General features: G+C 35.2%; 2 protein-coding genes and 2 long non-coding RNA genes across 7 annotated transcripts; 2 read left to right on the top strand and 2 right to left on the bottom strand.

The window, feature by feature from the left end:
• Window positions 1–6: 6 nt before the first annotated feature.
• On the bottom strand, window positions 7–4,845 carry LOC111702977 (uncharacterized). 3 transcript variants are annotated; one of them, XR_002765533.1, is made up of 5 exons: window positions 4,835–4,845; window positions 4,269–4,324; window positions 3,670–3,743; window positions 2,975–3,075; window positions 7–1,257 (listed from the first exon to the last, which is right to left on the bottom strand). XR_002765533.1 is itself a non-coding variant. In XM_023474808.1 (2 exons), the coding sequence occupies exons 1-2, from the start codon at window positions 3,057–3,059 to the stop codon at window positions 701–703; spliced, it is 642 nt and encodes a 213-aa protein (XP_023330576.1). In that variant the 5' UTR covers window positions 3,060–3,074; the 3' UTR covers window positions 7–700. The 3 variants fall into 3 exon arrangements, 1 of the variants encoding a protein (XP_023330576.1); XR_002765532.1 differs by having other exon boundaries at window positions 2,975–3,145; XM_023474808.1 differs by lacking the exons at window positions 3,670–3,743; window positions 4,269–4,324; window positions 4,835–4,845 and having other exon boundaries at window positions 2,975–3,074.
• On the top strand, window positions 1,399–4,815 carry LOC111702979 (uncharacterized). Of its 2 annotated transcripts, none has more exons than XR_002765535.1 (4): window positions 1,399–2,211; window positions 2,877–3,172; window positions 3,664–3,762; window positions 4,410–4,815. It is a non-coding gene; the product is annotated as an uncharacterized LOC111702979 (long non-coding RNA). The 2 variants fall into 2 exon arrangements; XR_002765536.1 differs by lacking the exon at window positions 1,399–2,211 and adding an exon at window positions 2,626–2,808.
• A 31-nt stretch (window positions 4,846–4,876) lies between the features above and the next one.
• Window positions 4,877–13,610, top strand: LOC111702978 (uncharacterized). The gene is made up of 7 exons (XR_002765534.1): window positions 4,877–4,914; window positions 5,696–5,780; window positions 6,780–6,863; window positions 8,325–8,556; window positions 10,341–10,404; window positions 12,297–12,410; window positions 13,355–13,610. It is a non-coding gene; the product is annotated as an uncharacterized LOC111702978 (long non-coding RNA).
• On the bottom strand, window positions 6,766–8,680 carry LOC111702975 (uncharacterized). Its single transcript, XM_023474804.1, has 2 exons — window positions 7,067–8,680; window positions 6,766–6,842 (listed from the first exon to the last, which is right to left on the bottom strand). The coding sequence occupies exons 1-2, from the start codon at window positions 8,657–8,659 to the stop codon at window positions 6,822–6,824; spliced, it is 1,614 nt and encodes a 537-aa protein (XP_023330572.1). The 5' UTR covers window positions 8,660–8,680; the 3' UTR covers window positions 6,766–6,821.
• Window positions 13,611–15,004: the final 1,394 nt, after the last annotated feature.

Raw genomic sequence — 15,004 nt, forward strand, 5'->3', positions numbered from 1 at the left:
GGGGGTGGGAAAAGGGGAGAGAAAACTCACTGACAAGAGGGTAACATGGTTAAATATACAAACTGGGGTTTAAATACATGCAAATTACTTCAGAAATCAAATATCTCTGTACTTAATAAGGATTTTACAAAACAATCTCTTCTGTTGAACTGAGATCCCCAAAGACCATCCAAAAAACTAATTTAAGCTAGAACCTATTTATCTTGAATCAATACATAGATCCCCTCGTCTCATGTGACTTCTGACCAGGGTCTATAGGTTATGGTCCCTAGTTAATTATTCTAAATAATATTCTTGGTTATTCTTTAGTTCCTTGTCAAACTTTACTTCTGCCCGGTCTGTAGGGTTATGGTCCCTGGTTACTTATGTCCCGGGTCTGTAGGGTTATGGTCCCTGGTTAATTATCTTCTAAATCATGTTCTTCGTTACTTTCTTCTGGTTCTTGCTGAACTGAACTCATGTTCCTGAGTATTTCTTCTTAGGCTCTATAGAGACGCTCACTGGAATTATTTGGCTAAAATTATATTAGGTTCTATCTATATCTCAATTTGTTAGTTTGGTCTCAAGGTTCTGTTCTCCCTAAAAGATTTCAATAATAAAAAATTCAAATTACTAAATTGATTTCTGTCATTATTACATGTTTTACAAAGTTAAAATACTATTTCTATTTACATGGGTAAGTTTAGGTCTAATATAGCAATCAACCTAACCTCTTGGAAAAAAGGATAGATGGTTTAACAATCTCTATAAAGTCCCTGCTCGGAACTTCCGGACCAGTCGGCATCCGAAAGGGAACTAATCGCATCAATTCGTACCCAAAATCCGGAACTCGAAAATATCGCGAAAGCATTTTCTCCCCTGGTTTTCCCAACTCTTTTAATAGCATAGCCAAAGGGGAATTTCCCCCGATATATATGAGACCTCTACTGAACGTGTTTGATCGTTCGTAACGGCGATGCCCATGCAGATCACAGTGGTCATGAAGGACCAATAACTCTGCTTGTATCGAAAGAGGGAGGGGTAATTTCGGTATTATTGTCTTTTGGGGAGCAAAATTCCAAAATGTAGCCCGTTCATTTATTCTTATTGTAACTGCTAAATTGGAATGTATGTGGTGTATAACGATGTCCCGAAGGGTAGCCGGCTCTGTTGGTGGTAATTCCGTTGTACAAATCGCGGTGGCGTCAAAATACCCGCGAGGTTGTTCATCGCATGTTTCTTCTAGTTGAAGGCAGAGATTGTTGTAGTACTTCCTTCCTAAACGAAATATTCATAAATAAGGTTTTATTGATCGTTTAAGTATTAATAGCCTTATTAATTGCCTTAATGTACTATAGTAGTTTACAGAAATTGTTTTAACATAAACAATCATAAATTAATATTCTATGACTATCTTCACCCACAAAAAAACTCCCTATCTACTCAAATTACAAACTCGTGATTTTAAGAAAGGAGAGGTTCTTGAAATTTGGGTTACATTTCAGTTTAGTTAGAACTAGCTTGGCTAAAGCTATGGACACCCCCCCTGTACTTTTTAAAGGGGAAGTGTATTTTAATATTTCATTCAGTTTAAGTGCAACTTACGGACGGCTATTTGTTTATAACAATATTGGTTTTAGAGAGATCAAAATGATTATTCCAGTATACGACAGTTCAGAGGAAGAGATTGGCTCAAGTACAGGGGTTCCTGGGCCTAGTACAATGAAACCGAGTATTAGCTCATCTAGTGGCATGCCCTATATAATTCCGGAAATTTCTGTAAAGTTGGCCGATGTTGATTTTCTTAAGGGGGTTGATGTTGACTTCTGGTTGATGTTGGGTTTTATCTTTGCCGGATTATGGTTGGGTTTCAGGGCCCTTGAGATTATGAAAGGTAATTATTTCTATCTTCGGATCTGTTTTCGCCGAGTTCTTCGTTGTATGTAATGAATATCCAGAGACAAACACAGAGAACTCAATCCAAACAAAACCAAAACCCGGGGTAGTTTAATTCCACGTATAAGGGGGGAGTCTGTGCTAAACATCTGAGTAATTAATATGTTGCTTTAGGGTGCTTGGCTGGCTGCCCGAGGGGTAGGCGGGGAAGGGGTGGAAGGGTTGGGGGAGATATAGTTCGTGCTAGACATTCATCCGGGGCAACTACAGCTTCATGGAATGAGGGGAGGAATAATGCTGGTTTTGAAGAGGTGGAATTGCAAGCTATTTCTCCAAGTAAGTGTTGAATATATATTTCTTTGAGAATCTATATTCACCGCCCAGTTAAAGGTGTGGAATTGTGTGTTGAGTGATGTTTGTTTGTGTGTGTGTGTTCGTTTGATTGTGTTTGTAGATAGAGGCCAGTGCCGTAAAATTCGCAAGTTAGTTAAAAAATTTATTTAATGTTATGTGTTATGATTTGTTTGCTCCATATGTGAATGGATGAATTATATCAGGGCGACAATTTTTAATTTTTGTGATAAAAGTAAATTTTGGTTTGAAATATTTACGAAATTTACGCCTAGGTAGCCGTTGGGCCGGGCCGGAAAGCAGATTTTGTAAATTTCGAAAATACTGTAGAAAGCCAGAAAGGGAAATTATTTTATTTTTATTGTTATTGAATTGATGAAAAATTATACGAAAATGGTTTTTAGATTCAGGGTTTCATTTAAAAAAATGAAAACCGTTGATTATAAGATTCGCGAATTTTATTCCTGAGTTGGGCGAGGAAAAGAAAGCTGTGTTAAATGGAACGAGATGCTTTTAGTTTGGCTCGACATTCGCACTATTTTCTCAGCATGGTGCAATGTCTAATTTTCGGCGTTTATTTTGGTTAGAACTTATCAATTTCTAGCTTTTTATCATCTAAATTTGTAAAAAAAAATTTTTAATTTGTGTAGGATCCAGTCGACGGGGCGATGAGGGTTTCATTCGACTAACAAATTAGCACGTGGATATTACTGCGCCAACATGTGGAATGTGGGGCGCGGTTTTATACCTGACGCTGGTAGGATTGAGCCAGGCGGGGAGTTCAGTTGCCCTAGATCCATATCATCGGCCGGGCTTTCACTTCTGAGAGACATCTTGTACAGTGAAAACCTGGAGCAGTGGAACGGTTTATGAAGTCAAACTTGCAGCAGGAGGATTGTTGTCAGAGACACTACCCAACCTGATGTACATATATGTACAGTATAAGGTATGAACAGAACGAAAATATTATTAATTTAATGTTCGAATTTTTTGGTTTGGGAACTAAGCAGACGCAATTTTTTTGAAGGTTTGTTTAATATTTAGTGAAAGATATTTAATAATCATGTGCGAGCTGAAAGACAATATCTTGAAGTTAGACCTATATATCTGGTGAGGTCAATGACAGTCTATGACCTTTACAAGGTACCTAATTGTACCACAGAGCCTGTCATTTTATTTTATTTTATGAATTCCTGCATTTTTTTATGTTTAATTTTCCTTGTGTAATATTAATTTATTCCATATTTTTATTATTTTTTTTATGTTCAAAATTTTAACTTTTTGGTCTTTCAATGATAGTTGATCAAGCAGCTTTACCGAATGTTGAAAATGTTTATTTAAAATCATATTGTACTGCAAGTTTAAATTGGATTTTAAGTTTAGTTTTAGTATTTGATTGGTAGTATTGTTGTAAACTTGAAATTTATTTTAATAAAGGTTTACCTGGATTAGCGGATGATTTAGAGGTTTGTGAATCCGCTGGCAATTTGTTGCTGATGACGTTTGACAGTTTAATCCTGATGTACAGTGTCCAAGGTAATATAACTTGTTATTTTTTTAAAAACATTTTTCAAATTATAAATTTTTTATATCTTTGCATATATTTACGCCATGTTTAATATATTTTGCAAATGGTCCACATCTTGAGCTCTTTTTTTGTTTGGAAAATTCATTTTTTTTGTTTGTTCATTTTTAATTAATTTTGCAGCGTAAATTTGTTGTGGATAATACCAATATGCGGAAACCATGCAAGAAGAAACTTCTTTTGTTTAAATATTTGTTGCGATATTTTGACGTTAATGATGCTGTTTGCAAATTCTTTTTATTTTTGATACTTTGAGGACAATTATGGATTAGGCGTGAAGCATAAAATATTTTTGTGCGCAACTAGTTAACTGTAAGTACGAACATTTGGTCGTATTTCGTCCGCAGAATATGAAATTTTAAAGCGAATTTAAAGTGTTCAACTTAATATCAGATTAGAGGTTTTGTAAGATTGGTTTCTTAACATTTTTTGTTTTTAAATACTGTGTTTTGTTGACCTGGTTTTGGAGTAGTTGCTCGTTTTGTTTTTCTGGTTTTCAATCAGAACTGTTATCTAAATTAGGATTAGTCAATTTATATATCTTTTGAATGTCTTTATTTATGTTTTTCATTCTTGAAACAACATTTCAATCATTTAGAGCCGTTAAATGAGGTGTAATTAAAACCAAGCTGTAACCTTTATCTAGCAGCAAGGTGTAGTTCCAGGTATAATGACCAATGCCAAATTTTTCTTTAATTGGCTTTTTATTATTTTATTTATGGCTCTCTTGGCCGTGTGCAACTGTAGCTATGGGGCAAATTTTTTATCTATATTCGGCTCAATTTAGTTATCTCGGGGTTTACCTGGAAAATTTAGTTCCTAAAGATAAGTTCTGACAACGTATGTAAACACAGATGGAAATGTTAAGATGTACGGGATTGATTCAAATTAAAATAAGACGGAAGTTATCTTTAATGTAGCAAAGGTTGAACACATTTGAGGTGATTTTAGAGAGGGGAAGAACTACCTTGAATTAAATTCAAACGAAATTTTTAAATTTGTTTTGTTAATTATAAATGTTACCAGATTTGTGAAGTGGTTTTTGTTGTAGCTGTTGGAGTGTTACGAGTTTCTGCCGCTATCTATTTCCAACAAGAATTAAGGTTACACATTTTATGAATATTTGTTATTTTGTTTTTAATTAAATTTTACCTAATAAGTTCTAAAAAGCGTGAGAAATTGACCGGATGTCCTTGTGACATTTATCCGCATTTTATTCCAATCTGAAATATGTACAAATAATGATTGATTGATTGAGTTAGTATTTTATTTTTGAATTTTCATTTAAGATTGAATGGTATTAGAAGCTTTCGTTTTATATTAATTTAAAGATAATAAGTTTGAGGCACGGCCTGAGTTTAGTGTAAAGTAAGGCAGAATGTGAAGCTTTTAATACGTGAATATACATTAATTCAATTAGTTAGGGTGGAGATAAAAAATCCTTTTTTTTGTTTTACAGTTTTTCCGATGTTCTCTTATGCCATATTTTTGTTAATTTTTTGTAGTTGGCCAACCATGTTTTTTCAAAAACGTTATTCTTATTTTTAAATTCAGGAAGGATTTTGAGTTAAAATAGATTGTATGGTTCCACCCTGAACTAAATACAGTGTATGATACAAGGTGTGAAGATAGGTCTGGTGAATGTTCAGGCTGACATCTCCCTGAAATATAAACTTACATGATTTTAGTTAGAGTTAAGTTTACTGGTCTTCTATGAGATTGATTTGCAATTTTAATATTATTAAAAATAGTTGGCTTTTTTAAAGCTACCAGGGTGAATAGGGAAATGAGTAATAGGCCGGTTAAACAGGCCAAGGTGTAGGTTATGATTTCATAGAAGAAGGTAGGGGAGAGTGGGCTCAATTTAATTTTTATGTCTTGTAGATCTTCCGCTGTTATGTTGGGCAAGTCTACAGAATCGGCCGCATCGGCGGAGGCAGCTTGGAAGTGAAGTTTTCTACCTTGGAAAGTAATTTCAAATCTTTTTGACGATGTGATATGGAACGGGAGGGGGAATGAGGGGGGGGGAAGTTCATGTTCAATGTTTGCTTCTGGAAGGTTAAAGGGAAGTAGGTTGGAAAAAGAACTCCCGTTAGAGTAGTTTGCGGCCCGACAGATTGTTCTGGGATTATTTCGCAGGAGTCAAGCATAAGTAGTACATTATTATTTTCGATTGCTTGATTACATTTCTCTTCTAGGGGTAAACAGGCGCATCCTGTGTGTACATATGAGTCTTCATAAATACATGAACATTTAGCTAATTTGTCCTCAGTTAAAAAGACATTTGTTGAATCTAAGACAAAACCGAAATATGGGGTAGGAATAAGTGAATATGTGTTTAGACTGTGTCTATATTGTATTACAGTTATGTAAATCGTGAGCCCAGTAGATGAGGCTTTGGTGTAAAGGATGTGTAGTTTTTCATTGGCTACTTTATCAATACATGGAGAATTTTGTATAGCAAGGAATGTATGTGGGGTGTTTATATGGTTGACTGTATTTTCCAATTCCAATAATTCATTATTTAAATACACGTAAATTTTATTTAAATCCAAAAGTGCCTGCATTAAGAGGGCACTAGCCTTTTTTGCTTGACTTTGATTTGAAGTTAAATCTGTTGTGGGATCTGGCAAGTCTGCTACAATAAGGAGGAGCTCATTTATTATATGAGTGGTGAACGAGTTGCTAAATATTTGATAAGTGACTTGGCATGGGTCAGTTTTAGGGGTTTGAGTTCCAAGTATTTTATTACGGCGGTCAAACAAAGTGTTAAGATCCGCATATATACTGTTAATTGTCTTAATTTGTTCTACCATGGTTGGGGGGGGTTTAAGACCAGGAAACCTGAGCTTTTCTAATCCTTTAGTAAAATTTTCTGTTTTGAATAAATTGTGGTCTACCACTTTCAAGAAGAGAGATGTATGAAATTCTGCATGATCTATATTTATTATGATTCTACCTTTTTTAGAATATGGTTGTAGTTCTGATGTTACTGTTGTGATAACTGAGATCAGGCATAGAATTCTTGAACCTACGAGTAAAAAAGAATTAGGTATAGTAACTTTATAGGGGCCAGATTTTAAAATATATATGAAATAGGTCACAAAATAAGCTGTGTAGAAGAATATTTATAATTTGAAATATTTTAATAGGTAAATTATAAGTTATCTACTTTAGTTTTGTTACCAGTTGGTTGGGTTGCTTTGGGTTTTTTGTTGAGACTTAATTTTAAGGGAAAAATTAATTTTACCGTACCATATGGAATCTGAAACCAGGAGGCTTCAGGCAGTCATCTTTTAGAGTGTTTGCGCTGACACAAGTTTGAACTATCCTGACAGCTTGCTGGACCGAGTAGTAAGATAATTCTCCCAAAGCATTGAACACTGGGCCCCTTGGGGCTGTAGTGAGGGGCACACTGGAACCTTTTGAGAAACCAATTAGTCCTGGGGTTGGAAGAAAGGGAATGTCGGTATAAGAACTAGCTTTAAGAAGTACTCTGGTGATATATTCTGTGAGCTTAGTGGTTTCTTCCAGGTCCAAAGAAGTACTGAAGATGGGCCCTTGACCAATTACTATGATTGGATGGGCGCAGGCCGTTTTGATACGTCTGGTTCTCAAGCTTATGAAGAAGTGAAGGGCGTATTCTTCAATGTGTTCGTGCACGTACATTTTCCATTTGTTGGCGGGAATATGCTGTAGGTTGGTGCCAATGTTAAACTCTAGGATGATGAGCGTTTTTCTATTGGGAGTTTCCATTATCTTCTCCACAGTGTTTAGTACTCCCTGGTCTGCTGGCACCTGTATCCATTTTCCAGATTCATCAGGGAAACCTATAAGACCAGGGTAAGAGGCTGTCGCATGGAGTAGTTTGGCCGAGTGCGAGAGGTTTAGCACTCTAATGGCTTGTTGAACGTGGATCCCTGAGCGAAGCAGGATGTTTGTTCCTAGAGTCATAGCATCGAAGTTTGTATCATAGTTGTCGAGTAGTCTTTGGGGAGCTTTGGCGAGAGGATGAGCCCCGGTGGGTTGGAGACCAATTGGAGCATCTATTCTTGTTTCGAATTCTGCGTAGTTGGAAATTAGTTCTGAGCCTCTGTAGAGGAAGTTGAGCTTAGCACTGATGATCGTCATAACTACTTCATAGTTCAAGGTAGTTAAGGTGGTTGCAGCGTCTGTTGGAGGGGGTAGTTTAAGTAGTACCTGTGAGATTAGTTTGTGCACTTCAATTATTGTGCTCGGGCCTGCTCGGATTGACAGAAGTTGTAGGATAAGTTTATCCCATGTGTCCGTGTCGAAGTTGAGTTTGTCCGCTATGGACAGGTCTGGTAACATGTTCTTGAGCCTTTCGTACGTAGATTTTTGCCTGTGTGTGAGGTTGAGTCGCAGTGAAGCTACAGTGCTGTAGAGTGGCGTATTATAAGCATGTCTGTCAATAATGTGTAGCTGGGCTCTATTAAATACTTCCAGCATGTCCTCCCCTATTTTGCCTGATATGATCTTACTTATTTCATAGGTGTTCGGAAATTCGGTTGTCCTGGGAAAATCTAGATCATGGAAGTCCACGAAGTGTTGGAGAGCTGAAGTAGGGAAGATGGCCCTGCAAGAAGAGCAGAAACTTTGGAACTCAACATGGGGAGTCATAATTAAGTGAAAAATGAGTGACGCCGTAGAACGGAAGATGGCCTGATGTTCTCCGCACACTGCAATAGGTGCTGCGGACTGTAAGGCGAGCTCCAGAGTTGCAGGTACATTTTCCCCTGTGTTCTTTAGTTCTTTAAGTTGTCTATTACTAATCTTTTCAGCGTTGAAGGGGTAAAAGTATATGGGATCAGGGGAGTATCTAGTCATGATTTCATCCCAGGTTGCTTCTAGTGTTGTGGTGATAAGCAGCGCTCTGCAGATGTGAGGAGGGAGCCGGTCAAACTCATGTCTTTCTGCGAACTGTCCTTGTGACACATGGCCTGGTAGATCGATATATGTTTGGAAGCATTTTCTACAGCGGCTGGTAGGGCAATTGGTGTGAGCTAAGTCAGTAACGTTTCCTTGTGCTACAATGTCTCGAATTTTTGTAATATCAATATCCTGGTAAAGTTGATCGCATGGTAAACGTCTATCGCCTAGTATTGCATGACTTGCCAAATGTATAACCTGGTTTACTGTAGGGGCCGCCTGTGGGGCTAAGGGTAGTTTGTTTTCCTTCAATCTTTGTAGCTGAGCACGGTTGAGTCCATGTCATTGCTCCTCAAACGTCCTGCGGTTTTCCTGTGATTCACTAGCTTCCACAGTTAGCACTAGCTGGTATTCTAATTGAATTAAATCTTGTTCACTTGGCTGGTCTGGTGCTAGGTTTGCGTCAGGATCATTTTGAGGCAGATCCAGCTCCGGATCTAACTCGAGGACTGGTAGATTGAAAACTCCCTCCGGGAAAAAATCTTCCTCTTGTAGATGGACATGTAGGTCTCCTATGTCCACTGGTTGATTGTCCACAGGGTGTAGGACTACATAATTGTTATTCGGCGACGGGGGAATAAGGTTCAGGCCGTCGAGATTAATCGGTTCAATTGGACCCTGGAGGAGGATCTGGATGATTTCCAGGTCAGCTGCGGCATGTAGGTCATTGTCTGGAGGAATAGGTAGTTGGTCGTCCAAGGGCAGAGGGTTATGGTTGTCGGCAACAGGGTTAAACTTTTTGAAGGAGTAGGTCGGGGAGGTCATTATGAAGGTGATCCGGAGGGCCATTTAAGGCCTGGAGGACGTCGTCAACTACACCTGCGTTGGCGTCAACAGGTTCATTTGTAGGCGACGGTGAAGGTCCTGGCATCATTGGATCCATCCTAAAGTTTGCAATGTTACAAAAAATATAAGAGTTCTATGAAGTACATAAGTTGGTTTTGTTTTCTTTAAAATCAAAAATAGGATGATTGAATATATTGTTGTACTGTTGAATGAAAAGGTATAAAACGTTGAAATTGCGACAAAATTGAGATATGTTTGCAATAATTGATTTTTTTTTTCAATGTAAATATACAGTAAAAGGTTAAACATTTTGCCAACGTTTGAAGATTAAAAAGTTTTTGGAAAATATGTCAAATTTGAAATCAATTGAGATATTATTGAGCATTGAAATATCGTAAATTTTGTAAAAAAAATTTTTAAGTCATATTGTTTTTAGTTTGGCAAATATTTAAGGTTAAGTTTTGAAAGTTAAATTGTCGAGAGATTTTTTTTGAAAAATGAAATATTTAAAAATTTTAGCATTTTAGATTTTAAATTGCGTAATTAAATGTCTTATTAGATGAAAATAAAACTATGTGGTTAAAATTGCAAGTTTGAGACTTTTGATATTTTTTTTTTGAAACAGAAGTTTGAAAATATTCATTTTTTTTAAAAAATGAGCACAATTTAAAAGTTTTTAATTTCAAGTAAAGTAGAATAAAATGTAATTTTACAAGTTTGTAAATTTCGATTGTATGTATGTATGTATGTATGATTGAAAAAAAATTTGGTGTTTAAAATATGAAATATTTAGGTGTAGCAGAGAACAGATGAATGGAATGTAATGTACAGTTGATTATTTAGGAGAACTTACAGAGGTAGACAATATCACTGTATGTTAAATTAAAAGATTGAGATATTCACAATTTTCTATTTTAAAATTTGTAAAACTGCATTGGGGTAAAAATAATTGGCAAAATTACGGTTAGGGAACTTTTACGATTGAGATATGCAAATTTTTTTTCTTAAAAGGTTGAAGTATGTAGGGCATTAACTTAAACATAGCATCATAGCCAAAATTGCAGTTAACAATTTCATATGATTGAGATATTTACATTTGTTATTTTAAAGGTTGATAAAATGCAGAAAAATGATATATTAAAATTGGTTACTTTTAAAGTTTAGAAAATGCAAAGATTGAGATATTCAATTTTTTATACTGTAAAAGTTGTAAGAGTGCAGAAGAATGAGACATTCAAATTTTGTTAAGTTAAAAGTTGGAAAAATGCATTGGTTTCTAATTTAAATATAGCATGATAGGGATGGAATTAAGTAACCTTTGTATTCATGATTTTTCTACTTAAAGGTTGAATTTTGATTTTAAATGAATTGATTAATTGATTAATTGATTGGACTTAATAGTTTCTTGTGTAGCACACAAATCTTACACGGTATTTGTGTGGGGGAACAAGGGACAACGACACCATTTTTCTTAATTGCATATCAGCCATCCGCGGCTGTGTGGGTGGACTTTCCACACAGTGAACAGTATAACTTATTTAAAATCTGTTTTTAACTGGAGTACCTGCGTTTGCTCCAGCATTTAGCTGCTTTACTGCTACAGTTGTCCTAGGATAAGGGTTATGTCTATTAAGATAGTTCGGGGAAGCATTTTTATTCGCATATGTTGTTTGTACCCTTAAAGGTCTAGAACAGGGATATTTATCATAGTGCAACGGGTATCTTCTGTCTTTAGAGTCTTTGTTATCTCTATATCTTGGTCTATAGTCAGGTTCTTCCCCATTTTTCTTAATGTCATCATTTATCTCGTCTTGGAATCTGTGTAAATATCTAATGAAATCAATGAACAAAGGTTCTGTAGATTCATCTGTTTGATCTGTCATAAATTGATTAAATTGTGTCCTGACCAATTTTGAGGATGCGGGGGGTAAAGCTCTAATTAAGGTTTGTGATGCCTCCGTATTTGTAATGGTCTTCCTTTGGTTTTCTTTAAAGAGTCTAGCTGCCGCCGTTGCCAATTCCAGGATTTTATTTTGTGCCGTGAACAAGTCCCATGTCTTAGGTATTTTCAGATTTGAAAGCTCAGATTTAGATTTCAATGGATCCAGACTGTTGTCATATACGTGTGTAAGGTGATGATATAAAGCTGGTATGGTGTCTCCTTGTTCTACCAAGTTTCTGATTTTTCATGAGCTGGGCCAGTAAGAGAAGTCAGAAATTTTTGTTTAAATTCACTCTCTGAGAGGTTTAATCTATCTTGAGCATAATTAATAGTATAAAGAAATTCAGACAGAGTGGGGGGTTCATCTTTTCTTTCGCTAAACTTTGATTTTGTATTTGTGGGGAATAGTTTCAATGCTTCAGAGGCCTTGGATGCTAAGTGGAGGACATTTGTGCGCTAAACTTGGTGGGGGGTTTGAAGCGCAGGTTTAAAAGATGAAAGCTCAAGTTTTTCTTGTAAAGATCCTGTTTTAATTCATGTTGGGACTTATCAATCAGTGCTTTTACAGTGTCTTCATTTAGGGTCATTTTATGATTTAAAGCATCAGTTATCTCATTCAAGTTAATGGGGCTTCATGTTCCTTTAAGTTATTATTATACTGGTTAAAGACTTTAAACCATGTCTTTTTAACTAGGTCTTGTAGAGTTTCATTTAATGAACTTTGTAGTATGGGGTTATCATGCAGGGTTTTATACTCCTTGTTTGACAGATTTACATTTATAGTTTCATTTACCTGGTTTTCTTCAGGATCTTCAATGTGGGCATCTCTGATCTCATCCCCAAGAGTTGACAGAGGATCCACTGAACGGGAGCGGGAAGCAGAGCGCTTTACTCCAAATGGCATGACGGCGTTGTATTCTGGTAAGCAGTTGTCACGTTCACTGTAACTTTATGCGCAGTTATATTTAGTTGCACTCCTCTATGCTTTGTACTAGCTTTGTATTGTTGCACTGTAACTTGAAATGTTTGTAGCAGTTTTCTATGTCCACTTGAACTTTATGTAATTTATTGCAGACGCACTTTTTTGTGCTCTATTTATCTTGTTATGCACTTGGTATATTTGCCCCTTCTGTGCTTTATTTAATTAAGTTATTTTTGTTGTACTGTCAAACTTTGTTGCTTTGTATTATTCTGTTCACGGTAGCTTAAGTATTTTTCTTTATTCTGCGCACTATATTTCACTGATGCTATTTGTTGCACTTAAAGTTTAGATGTCTGTTCACTCTTGGATATTCTATTTCTTGCACTGTTGTAGAGTTTAAGTACTGGCCACTTAATTTAATTTCTGTTGACCCTTTCTAATGTGCACAGTGTTTTATTAATCAGAAGATATCTTGTAGGTACCTCTCCCGTAAGGTAAAAAATATGGTTCAAGTGTAGCGTTAGTTAGGTTTCTTCTATATGCGATGCGAGCTTCCCAGTCGCTTATCAGGTTTGTTGCAAAGGTTGTGATGTCACTGAAGTAGACAAGAGCGATGATAAGTATGATGACAGTTATTCCACAGGATATAGGTCCGCACATCGGCTGGTGTTTATTCTAAATATGTATAAAGTTAGTTTAGAAAATATTCAGAAAGTAATATATTATATGTTTTTACATTAAAATGTAATATTTGTACTAATATAATGAAACCACAGAGTAATTAGGATATGTAAAATATAAATAAGTAAGCGCACCGGGTCTGGTCCTTATAGATGTACCACTTTATGTTTAGTAACTCTTATACTGGTCGGTTAGTTACTACATATTACTACCATCTTACTACCAAATGACTATTCCTAAATATTAATTCTTCTCTATTCAGGATGGATCTCAGGAGAGAAAACTCCACTGGATAAACTGATAACTACTATTAGATCAAATAAACTAAATTTTAAAAGAACTTTCTTTCTTTCATTAAATCTAAGACATTTTATGTATTCATACTTAATCAACGTCGCCTTGATATTAATTGCCACGCGGGACTTTTATTCGTTGATTATTTTACGGCTGAACTAATCCTTGGTTCAGTGAAAATTCAATTGAAAAGACTTAGACTATAAATAGATAGGACATTGAAAGCTCATAACGGAGCTTATACTGAATCAACCTTGTTTCAATGTTAAGTTATTCCTGTCATGTATTTATGGAAATGGAGCGGACCTTGTTCTATATGATGGAGACAAAGTTCAGAGGATTAGATTCCTTGAGGAAGGAAATATTCATGAATAGGCCTCAAATGATTTGAATTATGGTTTACTAAAATTTCTAAGTTCAAGACCGTCATATAAATTGTTCTGAACAATTGTTTCTAAGACATGTTACCTTATGGTTATATTAACTATTTTCTCCAATATTTAAGTCCTTTTATTGGAGTTGATTATTTTCTAAGTATAACTTTTGTAATTTACATGGAGACATTTTAAGAATTATTCTAAGTATTCTTTCTAAGTTAAGAAGATATAAATCAATCAATCATTTATTTACTAAGTCCATATTAGTCAAATCAATTTTAATATTATGGGGGGGGGGGGGGAAAAGGGGAGAGAAAACTCACTGACAAGAGGGTAACATGGTTAAATATACAAACTGGGGTTTAAATACATGCAAATTACTTCAGAAATCAAATATCTCTGTACTTAATAAGGATTTTACAAAACAATCTCTTCTGTTGAACTGAGATCCCCAAAGACCATCCAAAAAACTAATTTAAGCTAGAACCTATTGATCTTGCATCAATACAAATTTTACGTATATAAGCTATCTATGTTTATTTATATGTTTATTTATTTATTTTAGCTATACATGTTGCAAATAGGAGAGAAAAAAATAGCCTTTTTTGGTTGAAGGGAGGAAAAAGAGGATTTAACTTGAACATTTCAGTATTGTAAATCAGAATATAAATAGAATATTACTGCAAAAGTTATTTATGTATGTCGTCGTCTGACATTCAATTATATGATTGTTTGATTGCTAGATATAATCAGAAAACTCTGAAATAGGAAGGCTACTTTAGAATCAAGTAATTATAACCAATAAACATGAGACAATTGTGTCGTGTAAACATACTCATTTCCATAAATTAGTGATGTGTATTAAAACTATTTGCTTTGTAACAACATCAAATATTGCTATGATATCGTATTCCAATTTCCTTGTTTTCTGGTAATCACTGTATGCTACAGTGAAACCCTTGATAACGAATACATCGAAAGAATTCATCAAATGTCGTATTCTTCACTTTCTGATAATGGAATGTTGCAGATATTTACTTTTTTAATTAAATTATTATACGGAACTCTTTAAAACTGTTCCTGCATATTCATGGCTATTTATTTATTTTTGCAAATACTGAAATTTACGTAATTTATTATAAAACTCATTAAAAAATTGTCAAGACGACATTTGATAAATTCTTCCGATGTATTCGCTATTAAGGGTTTCACTGTATTTAGAATAATATTTTTGCGACGCA

Source organism: Eurytemora carolleeae, unplaced genomic scaffold (genome assembly GCF_000591075.1).
Source record: "Eurytemora carolleeae unplaced genomic scaffold, Eaff_2.0 scaffold474, whole genome shotgun sequence".
Taxonomy (NCBI): domain Eukaryota; kingdom Metazoa; phylum Arthropoda; class Copepoda; order Calanoida; family Temoridae; genus Eurytemora; species Eurytemora carolleeae.